The 16,703-nt window shown below is 43.4% G+C and overlaps 1 protein-coding gene across 5 annotated transcripts in view; it reads right to left on the bottom strand.

The window, feature by feature from the left end:
- Positions 1 to 16,703, bottom strand: part of LOC142572423 (uncharacterized) — a 38,342-nt gene continuing 21,639 nt past the window's right edge. For 4 of the 5 annotated variants that reach the window (XM_075681522.1, XM_075681521.1, XM_075681524.1 and 1 more), the window contains exons 4-14: positions 15,457 to 16,012; positions 14,009 to 14,049; positions 13,838 to 13,916; positions 13,474 to 13,619; positions 12,876 to 13,025; positions 11,160 to 11,276; positions 10,999 to 11,066; positions 9,052 to 9,186; positions 7,104 to 7,306; positions 5,366 to 5,508; positions 2 to 3,436 (exon numbers count right to left, since the gene is read on the bottom strand). In XM_075681522.1, coding sequence (XP_075537637.1) covers positions 3,371 to 3,436; positions 5,366 to 5,508; positions 7,104 to 7,306; positions 9,052 to 9,186; positions 10,999 to 11,066; positions 11,160 to 11,276; positions 12,876 to 13,025; positions 13,474 to 13,619; positions 13,838 to 13,916; positions 14,009 to 14,049; positions 15,457 to 16,012 — 1,704 coding nt within the window. In that variant the 3' untranslated portion in view covers positions 2 to 3,370. Of the gene's footprint in view, positions 3,437 to 4,347; positions 4,409 to 5,365; positions 5,509 to 7,103; positions 7,307 to 9,051; positions 9,187 to 10,998; positions 11,067 to 11,159; positions 11,277 to 12,875; positions 13,026 to 13,473; positions 13,620 to 13,837; positions 13,917 to 14,008; positions 14,050 to 15,456; positions 16,013 to 16,703 lie in introns of all 5 variants that reach the window. The other variant, XM_075681523.1, reaches the window with a different exon arrangement.

The raw sequence follows: 16,703 nt of genomic DNA, 5'->3' as shown, positions 1-16,703 counted from the left end.
CAGAAGGAGAGACAAGTATTTCTTCTTTTTTTTTTATTTGTCACAAAGTTATATAAGGAGGCTAATTTCTGCACCAATTGAACAAATTGTGAAGCAGTGCAGAATATTTACTATACAGAAAACAGCCTTGTTGAATAAAACATTGAGATACTAACCAATGACCCACATTATCTCTGTGCTTGAAAATAATTAAAAAAAACTTGCAGGAAAACAAAACAAAAACTTGCTAAACATAAATGGCACCAGGACTAGACAATATATTTCTTTTGCAGCAATTAGAACATTGCACAGCAGATGGCATACTAATAAAATGTATGAAGGGGAAGGTAAAAAAAATTGTAAATATAAAGAAGCCAACGTGAATCGGAACAGGCCCCCCTTTTTAACTGCAGGCAAAACCTGCACAGTTACACGTACAGGTACACCGTGTACATGTGTGGATTTTTCTTTCTAAATGTTAACCAAGTAAGGCAGAACGGACAATCTTGCTTTTGTCCCTCAAGAACATCCGGGGCATTAAAATACACCAGCAAAACGTCGCTGCATCTCAACCGATATAAAAATTGGGGCTATATGGATTCGACTATAGTCCCCTTAGCCTTGTTTGACAGCTTACAAACAATGGCAGACAGACTTCCGACTCACGCCAACATTGCTGCCACTTTTGAGCAAGCACATTTGATTGACGCTACGCTAAAGTTTTGTACCAGTTTAAAAAAATAAAGAAGCAAGGCTCTAAACAATAAAAATAATGAGAAAAAAATAACAATGTGCTTTTGTTTGCTTTTTTTTCGCCAGCACACACCACAAAGAAAAACAAAACACGTCTTTTCATTCTCTGGCATTGTGCATATGCGGCCAGCACACAGTGCTCAATGCGCCAGTCACTTTCTTTCCTAACACACCCATACACACACACACACACACACCCATATGCTAACAGATAAGCACAAGATATATATGTACACCACAAAGCCAAACAGCAGGCAGGTGGCACAGTCTCCATTACACTACAGAGCACTTCCAATGGAAATGGAAAGTTTTGGAGAGAGAAAAAAAAAAAGAAAGAGCTGGAGAAGGTGACTGCCAGAGGTAGCTAGCTCACACTTTCCTGGGACAGAGACTTGTGCCAATGCACTCTCGATTGGCTCAAAAAAAAAAAAAAAAAAAATTCACTACTAAAGCACGCTAAAAAAGCTCTTACAGTATTCCACTTTGAAAGAATGAGCTTCCCAATAAAGGCTGCCATACTTGTGAGAGTCAAGTGTCGAGAACACGAAGGACACCTACTTTGTTCTTGAAGAGACTTGAACGCGATGCAGTATTGAGAGAATGTGTGCCTTGTTGCAAAGCAAAGTTCTGGTACAATGAATCTGCCACGTCACAACAGTGAGGCAAAGGGGAACGAGGTCAACAGTGGAATACTGTATAAAAAGTTTCAGCACAGTCGTACTCAACAGTCGTCAGTCATTCCTGAAAGGAAAGGATGGTCCCCAAAAAGAGTGCAATAGCACCTGCCGCCTCGTCAATAGGCACCCCATTAACAGAAACGGCGTGGGGATGGATCAGTTGTGTAGACAAAATATGTAAGAGATTCTTTTGTTCTGGACAAGAAATGCACATATCTTCTACAGTCCTTGTATCTCTATCATGACATCATCTCACACGTGCCACTGCCACAAATGGTTGAGTGGCATAGAATGCCACCTTTCATCAAGGCACAAGCCTTAGGAATAAACTCGTGCTCAATGATGGCTTGCAGAAGTTTCACACTGTAAATGTGACAACCCTGCCACCAACACATTCTGGCTTGTGGTGCAGTGCAGAGCTTAAAAAGAACTCTTTCCTAAAACACTGCTTTAATGAACTGTATGCTCTACAAATGTGAAGGCACAACTGTACTCTTGCAGTGCTTTTCAAAAATGTAACATTTACATGAAATATATTAAAATATTCTTTCAACCGTTTTGTCGCCAAAATGGAGGTACAAGAAAGCCACCAAGGAGCGCTAATTATCTGCTCCTATTTATCAGTGCATCCATAATACAAATCATATTGACAGAAAATTAAAAGGAGACAAATACACAAAAGAAGGGGGATGGGGGCACTGAGTATGCGCAGGTAACCGGTTATCAGCGTGATCAACAGGCAGCTGATGTTAACATAACCCTCTCCAATGCTCTTCGACATGTGCAAAGGAGCATGATCGACAAACCGGCTTGTTCATGGCAACAGATAGTTTACTAAGCACTGGGTGCTGACACAATCTCTTCACAGCAGGTACATATGAAGAATGTGCAACTAAATAAGCTAAAAGCTAACACTAAAAGAGACCACAGCTAAATTAATTCTTTTGCTTCCTTCTTCGGGCTACAAGTAAGCAGCAAAGAAGAAGAAAAAAAAGAAACTTGCACACAGGAAAGTCGTCCGCTCTCTTCTGGAGCACGGAGAGGGTGAAACCACATCTTGTAGACCGGCACACACTTCCTAATTTAGTTTTCCTGGCACCAAGAAACACTGACTAGCTTCTTCACAGAGGCACCAGTTCACAAACCACAAAAGCACACACCTTACAACAAGCCATGAATCCCCCAGCACGCACTGAATTAACATACAAGTTTGACGCAGTGCGTAGTCTGGCAGAAGGTTCACAGGAGACAGGAAGACCGATTCCACCAGGGCCCGAATGTTACAAATTCTATAAAGTATAACAGAAAGCAAGATTCCAACCATAATGGCACGATCATCTAAAACAAAACACGCTTCATTCAGAAGCAGAGCACTAAACATTGTTCACCAGTTTTTCTTTCTACATGATGTAAATATTAGCACAGCAACTTTGGGACCTGGCAGACACAGACACACACCGCTCTGCCTTGAAACTTCAGGGACGAAAAGAAGTGGCGCAGCCAATAAAAGAAGGAGGGGACATTGAAAGAATGCAAAAGAGTGCCTCCTGATGACAGTGGAGGTGATGTCTCTTCCTGTTCGCACTGACTCGAGCACATGAAAAGCAAAGACGCGAACTCTGCACACGCTATCGTTTACCAAGCACTCCCATGTTGGAAACAGTCAAAAACAAAACGGAAAGCATTCCCAAAAAGAAAAATGAAAGTCGAGTTCGCCAAGCTCCCTTGTTTTCCTTGTACATCAAACTGGGGCCAGTGAAACCAGCTGGCCAGCCAGCGTGCCGCTTCAGATGCAGTTGGTGTGATGGTGGCATGCATGTGTGCAAGTGCAGTGAGGAGTCATCACTGGGGAAGGAAAGAGGCACGTAGAGGAAAGGAGTCCGTGAGGCAGGAATGGGCAGCAGCAGATGAGTCGAGTGAGTGATCGCAGCAGGTGTGGGCAAGTAGGCGGCTCTCTCTCTTCAGACCCTCCAAAGCCGAGTGGTGGTGTGTTCGTTGTCGAGCCGCAATGTGTCTATTATTGATTCCTGGAGCAGCAAACAAATAGATTACAAATGGGTGAGTAAAAACTGCCAGCCACATCATCAGCGCCATCACGTATAGCATAAAACGTCTATCACAGTCCTCTTTAAGTTTCTCTAGTGATCTGTCTTGGGTAAAGTGCATTAATGAAGGAGTGCTGATATATTATTTTGCGCCTTACACATCGTCATGGCACAAAGGCATCCTGTGATGCAGCCAAGACATGACACAAATACTAATTAATGATCGAAGGGGACGCGCAACTTGTAGCAGTGCCCATCTCTCCACCAAAGCAAAGTTGAATAAAGCATCCAGATGTGCAGCTTCTTAGAACTGAATCATTTCATCCTCGTTTCGCACAAGGAAAACTATTCATGATTTTAATGCTAGTGAAATGTAAGAAAGTCTCGTTGCGAATTTAAATGCCAATATGGAAATAAATTAATAATTTTATACTGCAATTTCATGCAAAGTCATTAACAATCAATGCAAACAAAGTACATTGATGCTAGCGCATTCTCATAAGAGCAATCCCCAATACCAAACTTACATACGGTAAGCTGGGTACGAAACTCCCTACAAAAAAGGGAGCATACTTTTCCTTACTAACACGCAACACACATAGTGCAGGAACAGCTCTAGATAACCACATATAATGCCATGCAGTTCAACTTATGTCAATTTACGCCATGCTGTGCATCTGCATTACATCTTCCGAGCACAGGAACAAACCATAGCAGACTACACACAATCTGCTTTATTTTGTCATTTAGTAGGCACACGGTTAGGACATATCACATCTAAGATATAGTTATCACAAACTGTGGTAACAAACTCGAGCTTTTCAGGCTGTTAGCAAGCACACAGAAACAACACAGGGTTTTTCGCCGTTCATAGTTCACACCCATGCGTTTACCTCATTTCCCTCGACACGAGCGGATATGCCCATCAAAGTTGCCGGTGATTTAAAAGAAAAACTGCAAATGCAAAGAGTTGCAAACCTTCAGAATGGCAACTCAAGCAAGCTATTGCATTACTAATACAACTACTACACAGCTACTACAGTAGAATTCATTTTCAACAAGGCTGAGCACTTGTGGGCAGCTAGTCACAATGTCAAATATGTGAAAGTTACAACACAGAACTGTGCAAGGCACCTATCACTGGCCATCACAAAATATTTCTGCCACATTAAACTAAATTCCAAGGTTTTACGTGCCAAAACATGATCTGATCATCAGGCATGCCATAGCGGAAGACTCTGGATTAATTTTGACCACCTGGGATTGTTTATTGTGCACCTAAACCCGCGTATTCGAACATTTTTTTTTTTCATTTCGCCCCTGTCGAAATGCAGCCACCATCGCCAGAATTGAACCATCCACCTGGCGCTCAGCAGCGCAATGCTATAGTGAGTGTTACCGCGGTGGGTATATCTGCCACATCTACAGCCTTAAAAGCCACGAGATACTACTTATCATACTGACTGAAGTTGCCTGATCATTAAGCAAACAAACCCTTTGAAAGGTTTGCAAAAGCCTCATCATCATCAGAGCCACCCAGTTCTTCAGGAGCGATGGCATTTAACAAAACTGTGTTCTGGGCAACAGTAGTCAAACAAGGAATGTCTTAGCCTGGCACCAAAATTTTAACAAGGAGACTTCTTTTTGTAAGGCTAAGGGGACTTTGAAACAATGGCTCCAGCCTGAAACATCCCTTGTTCAATGACAGTTTATTTCTTCAAATATCCATCTTCCTGTAAACCTTGCATTGTGGGCAGTACTGTATGATAAATGATTTTGTTGATATATTGTGAAGTCATTTTAGGTAAACAACCAGAATGTAAACAAATTGAGAAAATGAAACATTCATTCAATGAGCCAATGGCTTATTGAACTAGCAACAATATGGTATAAAGAGAGAACGTTTCTGACCTTGTTAGAGAGTCGGGATCCAAACTCCTTGAGCTGTTCATCGATACTCTTCTTGGAATCTGAGCACTGTGACTGCGAGACTGCAGTACTTGTTGCACTAGCTGCTGCTTCACTGGTGACCACGCCGGAGAGACTAGAAGAGCCTGAAACAAGTTCCATTCTGTCAGTTGAAAACTATCCATTGTAGAAGCAAACACAAATAGAAAGAAGCACCTAAAGTTGCATTCGCTTATTTTTACAGATCAACAGAACTTTGCTTGAATTATCGAAATTTTGAATCAGTTGATAGAAATATAAGCCAATGTAGAAGGTGGTTTATTACTTATGTTGAATTCCAAGGGCAGATCGCGAGCGCTCGGCCGCGGCACGAACGGAGCGTGTTGCTTCGATTGAGATTGCTCTCGCCAAATCTGCGAATGGAATGCGTGCATTCTCGCGCGGGCACTTAGTACAGGAAAATCAAGTGAGAGGGTGTTAGACTATAGGTGGATCGGGTAGGCCTCATCACCATCACCACCACCATCTGGATCATCCCAGCATTTCATCCGTTTGCTTTTCTTCCGTGTTAGAAGAATTATCACTGGACTCGGAGCTGAGTCGGAGCTGTCACTATTCAGGAGCAAGAACAAAAATGAATGGCACGATGCAACGTGCATGTTTCCCCCCCCATGTCGTCCATAGCTGCTCGTGACCCAAAATAGACCACCTTGAGAGGAAGTAGGGGCGGGTGAAGGAAATACATCATGCGGACCTTCCAGTCAAATCTGACGATTTCGGCGGAGCAAATATGTTTGCTCCACAGAGCAATCCGGAATCGGTGGCTGCTCTCAATCTGCCATAGGAACACACAATTCACGCTCTCATTCTGTCATTGGAATAGTGTTGCTCCATACAGAGCACAAAAACTTGATCTGGATCTACCATTGTAGTTCCACATTACACATGCATTTCTTGTTCCATTCCAATAGGTAGATTCTCAGGACAGCTATATGAAAAGATCCATACATGATCGGACAGCAACTAAGCCTGTTGCACCATTTTATAGCTGTGCTCATCAACAAATGCATGCAGTGGCATTAATATAAAACAAGGGCCTATTTTGACCATTTACACATCATGAATGTCCTTTATAAAGATGGTTTTGGCTGCATTCCCCTCCCATGTTTACCCATACAGTCCAAATTAACTGAAATACTTGCTTATCTTGCTTGAGTACCACAGATTCAAAATGCAATGCAAACACGGCAGCCCAACAAAAATATTTAGTTTTTGTATTAATTAACCGAAATTAGCCTACTTTCAGTTATCGCAAGCCCACTGTACTGTACTGTTAGTGATATTTTAGCAAGAAGGAGGCAAAGTGGAATCAAAAGCAGGATTGGGAATAGCATGTTCACCTGGACTAGTCGATGCACTCACTGCAGCTTTAAAAGTAAAAGCTAAGCAAGCTAAGTAAACTACATACAAAAGCAGGAGTAACATACACATATGCTGCTGACAACTCCTCGCTCTTATGCATGTGGGTGTGGTTCTGTGTGTGTGTCATTGAAAAACAGCACAAGCTGTGACTACATGCGTGATGCATGGTTCTAAATTTTGGTACATGGAATGGGTCAAGCGTACCTAAAATCAGTAGAGTTCTACCATGCATGACAAAATCTTTCTTCAATTGTAAGAAAAATGTACCGAAAGGTATCTTCCAGGCAAGGCCCACAGATAATGGCAGTGGAAATCTCACCAATCTCATCCTTGCTGCCTGTCCTGCGATGTGCAGCTGTCCCCGTAGCGGCAGAGCCCAACGTGACAGAGGAAGCTGCCCGTGCATGCCGTGGTCGCCCCATGACAGCGCTCTGCAGTACCGCATCTTTCTCCTGGGAGTGCTGTTGCAGTACTCGAATCATGGCATCTTTCTCTGCGAGCCGGGACTCCAGGTCCTTCAGCCTACACACAACAAAAAAGGCACGCATAAAGATGGGGCCCAAGCCGCATGCTTCATGAGAGCACATACATGCGAATATTAGGGTACTGCAATGTATAAAGGCCTTTAATTGTCTTTCATGTAGCACTGTTACTCAATCTGAGCTCCGTAAGTTTTCAAATCATGCTCGGAGAAGCACAAATTGTTTAGTACTGCCATGGAAACCACACAGCCCAACTTTTCTATTCATTGGCATATATCAGACAAACAAAAGGTGAACAAGTTAGGCCTAAGTAGACTGCATCCTTTCATTTCTGCCTTTGTCATTTTTAAAGGCGCCTGAACCACCCCTTGGGCTTGGTGAAAAAACACAGTCCATGGATAGCATACACAGCTGTGAACATCTCAACCAAATTTCGAAGCTGTGTGCGGTGCGTGGAGCTTGCAAGCGGAACGTGGTCACCTTTTACTCCGATGCTCTTCTTTCAACAGAAGCCTGCTCCTCACTTTTCGGGCTGCTTTATTTTGTAATATAGCAGATTTTCATATGTAGCTGCTATTGACCAGTAGCTGACATCAATCAAGAAGGGTATTTTGATCAGTGCACTTCTTACTGTTACTGTGTATATTTATTGATGCAGTTTAATAAACAGGCTGAAGTAAGCAAAAACCTGCTTTCGAATTTTGATAATTATGTACTTCCAGAAGAAGCTGACTGTCATGTACTCGCGCTTTGCCACGGCCACCCGCATAGGAATTCAACTTTGGCAACCCTGCTTATCGGTGCCATAGTCGTCGGGTCTCACTAACTTCGACTAGCTTTGAACACTCACCTAGCCTCGAACCACGAGAAGCTTACGGTTGGACCCCACGCACACTTGCCACAGCGCATGTGCTCACTTTTCGTTAGATGCATTGGCAGGCTGCGCTTCATATTGGGTAATTGATAGTGCTTCAATGTACGCAAACTGAATGTGGCTGCTATCTGTCAGCCAAGTTGGTGCAGGATAAAGCTAGTCTGCACCTAGTAGTACGGCCAGACTGGAGCATATGAGCTTGAGTGCACACTCAAGCCCTGTTGTACACAAAGCAAACGCCTCACATATGCACTACAGTTGCACGTAGCTACGGTCTGTTACATAGCGTAGATACCATGAATACACATATTTAACAAGCAAATACATAACCACGTATCAAATGGCTGCTCTGATTGCATTTCTAGTGCTTATTGAGACACATTTAAAATTATTAGGGCGGCCCATAGCAGGTACCTTTATTAGAGCAAGATTTCAATAAAATGTTTGGTCTATGCATGCGTTGGTGCTTATAGAGTCCTACTTCTGGTTATTACCTGCAGCCATATGCTGGGAGCTAAATGCACAGTGCTCCAGTATCCTATGATAAAAACGATCGTGTCCGCTTGGACTTTCCGCGTAAGTTTCTCAAGTTACTCTTTCAAATGCAACCTGTAAAAAATTATTGCTGGCAGCAGGCACTCGTAATCTAATATGTTTCAGTCCGATCCTCTTCTGCAGGCAGCGCACCAGGCCACAATCTTAATTTAAGGTGGTTCACCAGACAACATTAGTTGCACATGCAAACACAGAGGACTTGAAGATTATACACAATGAACACACAACAGCCATCCACTCTAACCAGATAGAACAACAGCCAAGCAGCTGACGACACACCACGTTACTGCTGCTAATTTTGCCAGAAAAACAGAAAAGTCATTGCTCACAAATGGCAGGGCTAAGGAAGCACTCACTTTCCTTCCTGCTCAGCGCACTTTCGTTGTGATGCATAAAGCTCGTCCATCTGCTTGAGCTTCTCTGACCGGACCTGCGCAATCAGCTTCTCGCTCTCCTGGGAGGTGCGCTCCAATGCAGCTATCTTGGCATCCCTGCAAACAACGTGAAAGTGATCACAAGTTATAGAGGCTTAATATTTCCCATTGTGGCTTTTCAGATTTCACAAAAGGCACAACATGTAGAAGTGCATATATCAGGCAATGGCAAACACTTGAAGCAAGATTAAGGCATACCCTACAAACATGCCACCTCTGAACTTTGTGCTCATTATTATTCGTTTGATAACTGAGCACTTGGACACAAGCATCAACTACGCAGCCATTTCAATGCCAGCTGTACAACTACAACAAAGTCGGTAACCAATAAATCCGAATCACTGGTGGCATTGTCATGTGCACTATTGAAGCAGTGTATAACAGTGACAACTTTCGAATGCAGTATGGCTTCTTGATTGGATTTTCTAACGTGATCATCTTTTTGGGATAACCATTTATGAAGCGCTTCGTTGATTCTGGGCCAACCTGTACTGAAAACTGCCAACTTAACAGCACAGTTAAAGGGACACTAAAGGCAAATACTAAGGTGACATGGACTGTTTAAATACCATTTCAGAAACCTCACAACGCTTGTTTTGTGCCAAGAAAAGATTTAGTTTACGAGAAATGGCATCTGAAGGGTCCGAATACCTTTTTTTTAAGTTCAAACCTCCCGCCACCAAACCGGCAGAGTGGTGACGTTGCATGTGCCATCACCACCCTTTGCTGCCGTCAATGAGTAAAATGGCACCTGACAGATGGCGGTACCGAGCCAAGACAGAGCAGTGGATTCGCCGCTGCAGATGCTTTTTAGTCAAGTGGCACAGACCGTTCGGGTATCTCACGACATCGCATGGAAATTGAATTCTCAGCTACTTGCTGTTTGCGCGAGTTCCACGAACCAGCAAAACGAGCGCAGCACCACACAATAACGGAACTAGTAAAATGCGAAAGCGTGGGCGGCGTGGAGTCGAGCGAAAACTAAACCTTTCGACCGCCCGCGTCGTTCTCAAGGGTAACATCAATGAGTTCATTTTTTCTAAAAATGAAATACAAGTGGCTAAGTGGCATTTTATTTCATCTTATAATGCAATACAATGATGTTTTTATAACGAGTGGTTGAGTACTAGTGCCATAATTTGAATGAGGAGTGTTGTCGTCATCGTGCAAGTACTTGAATGTCCCAGGGGGAGTCTCTAATCATGCCCTGCATTTACTTCAATTTCTCGATTACTAAGGCTCTGTTTGCGATAATATTGACGCCTTAGAGATTCTCGAATTAATCTATCACTCAAGCTTGACGTAATATTTTCCTTTAGTGTTCCTTGAAAGTGGAACAGTACGTAAGGTGTCAAAGCAGACCCATACACAGATGGGAGCAGCAGCCAGTGTGCGGCCGCACTGCTGGGTCAGATGTGCAGGCGCACGAGTTGATGCGCTGCAGAGAGCATGGCTGACAGAGTGGCATGTTTGAATTAACTGCTCCAAACGCTTACGTATTTGGATTACAGGGCGTTTTACACACTGAAAAACGAATAATTTTGACAGGGCCACAGCGTCAGCTAGAATAAACCAGAAGTTCAAATTGATGAGATTCCATTATGTTGGGCCACTTTTTGAGTTCCCTTGGTGAGCGAAAATTCAGTCAGTTGTGTTATGACATCACAGATTGAGACGAGATCTGAACCAAGAGTAAATGGTGCTGGTAGCATTTTACGCAGTACACCTGTACTGTGTGGTCCCGGTATGTCGCACTTCACGCCTCGCACAGATACGGCAAATGATGGCGAAAATGCCATTCTTTGGGAAAGTCTATGCTAAAACCATGCCTGCAACAACAGGAAAAACAAGTTGCGCAGCAACGCTTACTTGGGCACAGAAGCAGCATCCACAGCAATTTGGCGCATTGTGCTTTCCTCCAGGTATCTCTGCTCCCACTGGAAGCATAGAAAACAAAACGAAGCTTACAATGTGCCCTACAATTTCACATGCTGATATATGCCGTTCCTATTTTTCGACTGGCTACCCACCTTTGCCACTTCGTTTTCCAGGCCAATTATCTTCTCCTCGTACTCTCTCAATGTCTTCTTGAGGATCTCCACGTCCTCCGATTCCTTCCTTGGATTGCTAGGTGATTTACCATCGGTCTGAAGGCACAAGAAATTAAGGAAAGTTACTCACAACTCGCTAGATCAGATGCGTTTTGGACACACTTTACACAGCAAGCAAAGGACAGACTGCTGTTGATAAGCAGTATTTCCAACTTGCAACTTTACGCAATTCCTGGAAGTAATTCTCTGAATACCCTCGCATGTGAATGAATTTGTTTTTAGCGCTGCCTGTGTGCCTCCTCCTTAAAGGGACACTAAAGGCAAAAACTAAGTCGACGTGGACTGCTAAAATACAATTCCAGAAATCTTGCAGCACTTGTTTCGTGTCAAGATAACACTTAGTTTACGAGAAAGCTGCATCTGAAGGGTCCGCATACCTTTAGCACAATTAAAGTTGCCTGCCTCCAAGCAGGGAGTGGCGATTGTATACGCCATCACTAAGCAAAACGATGCCTGACAGACAGCGCTACAGTTTTCGGTGCAAAACGCTAACGCACGGCCATGGAGAAACCTAGCCAAGACAGAGCTTTGGATTCACTGCTGCAGCTGCTTTTGGTCAAGTGGCGCAGACCATTCGGGAATCCCGCGACATCACACAGACATGGCGTTCTCTGCTACTTGCAGTTTGTGTGATTTTTTCGTAAGCCAACAAAACCGGCATAACACTATGCAATAACGAAACTACTAAAATGCAAAAGTGCGGGCTGCGCAGAGTGGAGAAAATGAAACCTTTCGACCACCTACGTCGATGTCACATGTAATGTCAATGAGTTCTTTTTCTAAAAATAAAACAAAACTGCACAAGTAGCATTTTCCTTCGTCTTATAATGCTATAGTACAATGACCCTTTTATTAGAAGTAGTTGAGTACTAGTGACATAACTGTAAGGAGGAATGTCTTTATCATCGGGCTAGTGCTTGAATGTCCCGGGGGAGTCTCTAATCGTGTCCTGCATTTGCTTCAATTTCTCTATTACTAAATCTCTTGTTCGCGATAATATTGATGCCTTATATACCTTCTCAAACACTAAACTATCACTTAGCTTGACTTAATATTCGCCTTTAGTGTCCCTTTATATAGTGTCTGCTCAGTCAGTCCCACTTTTCAGAGTACTTGATTAGAATGCAAAGTTAATATGTGAAATAAAACTGAGCTTTCACAGTCAACAAGGAGTTGCCCATTTATACATGTAACAGCACATTTCTGTGGTGCATTATGCAAAGCTACAGTGCTCCATCTACAGCTTTGTTTTTCTTTATTTTCATTTTTAGCTTTTCTTTCTTTTCAGAGCCGCATTAGAGCAACCAAGGTTTCTTATTAAGCACATGGTGCATGTGTACAAGTTGTGTATGAACACCGGGAACTAGCAGTGTTCAAAAAGGTGAATAATAAGAAAAGAAAGAAGAGGAGGAACAACATAGATTTAAACACGCCAATTGTGAGGAATATTCCTAAGGTACTCAAAACAACCTAGATCATATATACAGGAACAAATTTGTAGTGCTGGGATTATTAATGAAACAGAAAAGCAAGTAAAAGATTCATTCAAATGAGAATCATTTGAGCATGCATGCTGTAACAAAATAACTAAAAGCTAATGCACTGTGGATCAAAAAACAGAAACACGTTACCCACCTTTTGTGCGGTAAGGTTTTCTACATCCCGCTCCAGCTGGCTTCGGAAACGCTTCTCCATCTGCAGCCTCCGTTCACTCGCCATCTGCATTTCGGCTAGATGCTTCTGAAGCTGACCAGCCCGTTCCACATAAAACTGCTTCTTGCGACACTGCAGAGAAAAAAAAGAAAAAAGGTAGTGTGACACAGCGTTTCACGAACACATCAGAGAAGCAGGAAACAATGACAGGCAGGTTCTCAAAAATGCCACTGCTTAACAGAACAAGATTGAATATAATGCTAACCTTGCATTTCAAAAACTGTAAGCAGAAGTCTGGACATTGAGCTCACAATACTCCAGTGCGCCCCGCATCATAAATTTACCCAATCTGTGCCCCATCGACAGCCCAAGAAGTATTTCTGAGGCTTAGACAGGGCGCACGACGACTACATAAACACGCACTGAAATGCATGGAAGAGAATGCAGTGTCTAGGGATACCGGAGTCAGACAACCTGTTGCACTATGAAGAAATATATTCATTCAACACACACACACACACGTGCACATATAGTTTGCATGTGGAGCCATTCTTCAGGCAGACACGTTACCAGTTCCTACCTCTTCTTCCAATTTGACCACGTTGGCTTGTGCATTGTTCAGTGCATTGTCAAGGATATCGATGTGGTTGCGCTGCTCCTGCAGTGTCGCTCGTTGTGCCTGTAGCTCTATCTCCTTGCGCTCCTTCTCAGCAGTAAGCTCCTTGTCTGCGTAAAGTAAAACAGGAATCCCATGGTTGCAAGACTCCCTTAGGCAAGTATATTATGATTATTGCTACAAGAATACCACAAGTACTACAAGAATAGAATGTCTTTCACTGGGCACCTAATGTTAATTTAAATTGCATGCATATGTCTGCCCTTCAGTCACCTCAAATTGGGTATCTCGTATATGCCTATGTGAAACTGAATGAAAGGACATTTACTTTGCGTGAGAAGCTGTGCAATTAGCACATCCCTTCTGCTGACTTCTTTCTTCAGTTCAGAGTCACCGTGGTCTGGCAGCTGCAGATCAAACACGTGCCACATTTGAGAACTCTTGGCAGTACATAAATGAAAGAACTAGATGTGATGTAGGTAGTCTTTACAACACTTACCGATCGAATAGACAGCTGTGTCAGTGTGGCATCCAGTTGCTCTGTACAAGTAAAATAAGCAAATACAATTTAGCCTTCCTTGCCCGAAAAAGTGGTTCCAGAACAGCTGTGCATCAGTAAGTCCCACATTGAAATGCAAGATCCATTCCTAGAACATGCCCTCGTGCTTGCTGACTCTTTAAGTCAATGACAGAGAAAAGTACCAACTGCTTTTTTGTTTCCCTTGGTCAATATGACATGTGCAAGCGCATGCCCCCACACACATATACACATGTGCACACACACAGGTACACATAAAAAGACATGAAGGAACACAGCTTTCGTTCCCAATATGGGGTGTGTGGTCACATTACTAACTGTCTTGTCCCTTTGCCCTTATATTTCCAACTTCCTTTTTGTGCAGTGTCACATTACCAACTGGGCACATGCTCATTAATAATTCTGCCCTTCTCCTGGTTTACTTTCTTTCCCCAGTAAATATTAACTTATACATGCAAACAAATGCTTAAGTCTGAGCCACAAGGCAGTTAAGGCTTTTATAAAGGTCTCAGAAGATTACAGCTATAACTGCAAATGGACCTCCATCCCTAACCCATCCTAACTCCATGAAAATATTGCTACCGCTCAAGTTAAGTGAAACAGTCACTATACTACGAAAGCACTCTTTATTAACCTACGATAAACAGTTTCTTGAGAAACACCCTTCATATGCTAAAATTGAAAAAATCCCAAAATTATATTTCAGGAACTGCCAAGTATGTTCACAAAGAATAGTGACCACTTCAGTTGAGGGATAGTGCAGCCCTACGCTGAATCAAGGTGATAAAGGTGAGCAAGAACTCAAAAGCCTAGAAATGGAACCATAGCTTATGTAAACACATCACACAATGCCTCAATGAGTGCAAGCCACAAGAAAGCAGGCTTATTCTTTCCCTAACAATGGTCTAACAAGCACCAACTGACGGGACTGGCTAAACTTTAGGCTTCCCATAATTTTATCTCTTCTCTATTCCCATGGTCAATTGTGACTAAATGGCCAACTAGATTTCGGATGCACATGTCCTGAATCATCTGGTTGAAAAGAGGCAGGCAATAGAGACCAGTTCAACAATGACAGACCGGTGCTGCCATCTTGCCATAATGGTAACACTAGGCTAGTGATGGATGTTTATTTAGCCAATGCTGCAAGCAGCGACGTTAAGAAAACACATTCAGCATGTGCCTTTGGTGTCAGCGCACTCAATTACCTTGCTGATATCAGGTTAGTCGCAGCACCATGGAATCAGTCATATAGTTTAAAAGCATCCACACTAACGAAATTATGGACAGATGCTGCACAGGGCATTGGGTAGCGCAACTGACTCCACTTCGAAATGACCCTCATGCTTTTCACAAATGGCATGCAGTCACAGCTGCCTCCTTCTTTGTGCTGACCATGAAAGGCCTACCTTTGAGTCGGCGTGACACCTCTTGTGACTTGCTGAGCTCCCGCTCAAGGCGAGACTGCATGGCACCGTGCAAGCGCTCGCGCTTTTCTGTTGACTGCGCCAGGCTGTCGTGGTCGTTCTGCAGCTTCTGAAGCTCCAATTCCAACCGCTGCAGCCGGGACACCTTGCTGTAGTACATGTCTAGCTCAGCCTTCAGTGCGCTGTTCTCTTCAAGCAACTGCTGCACGGCCTGCACTGCAGTCTCCGGTTCCAAGGTCATGGCACTTCCACTGGGACGAGCATGCGCTTGCTGCTGTTGCTGTAGCTGCTGTTGCTGTAGTTGCTGTTGCTGTAGTTGCTGCTGCTGCTGTTGCTGCTGGTAAAGAAGTGCAGCTGCAGCAGCAGCCATGTTGGTTTGCTGCTGCAATTGCTGTTGGTACTGCTGCTGCATTGATTGCTGCTGCGAAAAGATGCGTGGCGGCGATCCCCTGCCACCACCTACACCTCCACTTGCTGCTGCCTCAATGTCAACTGCGGCCACCTTCCAACGTGGAGAGCTGCTGCCTCCATTCACAACCTGCAAGAATGAGCAACATTTTCATGTCGTTGAACACATTTACTGATTTTAAAAAATGCATGTGTGTGTCTGGATAATCACAAGTCTGTGAGGATATGTAAAAAGAAGGGGCAGTAAATAGGAAGCAATAAAACATGAGGGTGAGACACGATAACTGTGCAGCAGGCCAGGCTGCCTTGGCAAGTGGGGCAAGTGTGGCAGAAGTACAGCAAACATTTGGCGACTGTTCTTCCTGGCACCCTTAGTAACGTACTGGGTCAGCCCACAATATGCAATATGTAGGACTTTACACCAGCATTTTGTTTTGCGCGCATTCACTGCCCACTGAGAATAATCAATGAAATCAAACTAGCCATGAGAACAGTACGCTAAATAATAAGTGAGTGCGCACTGATAATGATGTGCATCATGAACTGATGCTAATCTGCATTAAAATTACACTATGTTGGATTCTAACTAAGTGTCATTAGATAAAGGCTACAAATGTGAACCTGTTACACTATGGGCAAGAAGCCCACCCCCACATGGTGCAATATAATGCACAGCCATAAATAGACAGTCCAATAATAATTAGCATGCTATGTGGAGGCAACTCCACAGATGCAGTGCTAGCAGTGTGAGCGATTCAGTCTTACATGAGAATTTGGCACAGTTACCAACAGCAAAGGAGGGCAACAAGCTAGAAATAAGA

Source organism: Dermacentor variabilis, chromosome 2 (genome assembly GCF_050947875.1).
Source record: "Dermacentor variabilis isolate Ectoservices chromosome 2, ASM5094787v1, whole genome shotgun sequence".
NCBI classification, from domain to species: domain Eukaryota; kingdom Metazoa; phylum Arthropoda; class Arachnida; order Ixodida; family Ixodidae; genus Dermacentor; species Dermacentor variabilis.
This window is presented reverse-complemented; position numbering and strand designations above follow the sequence as displayed.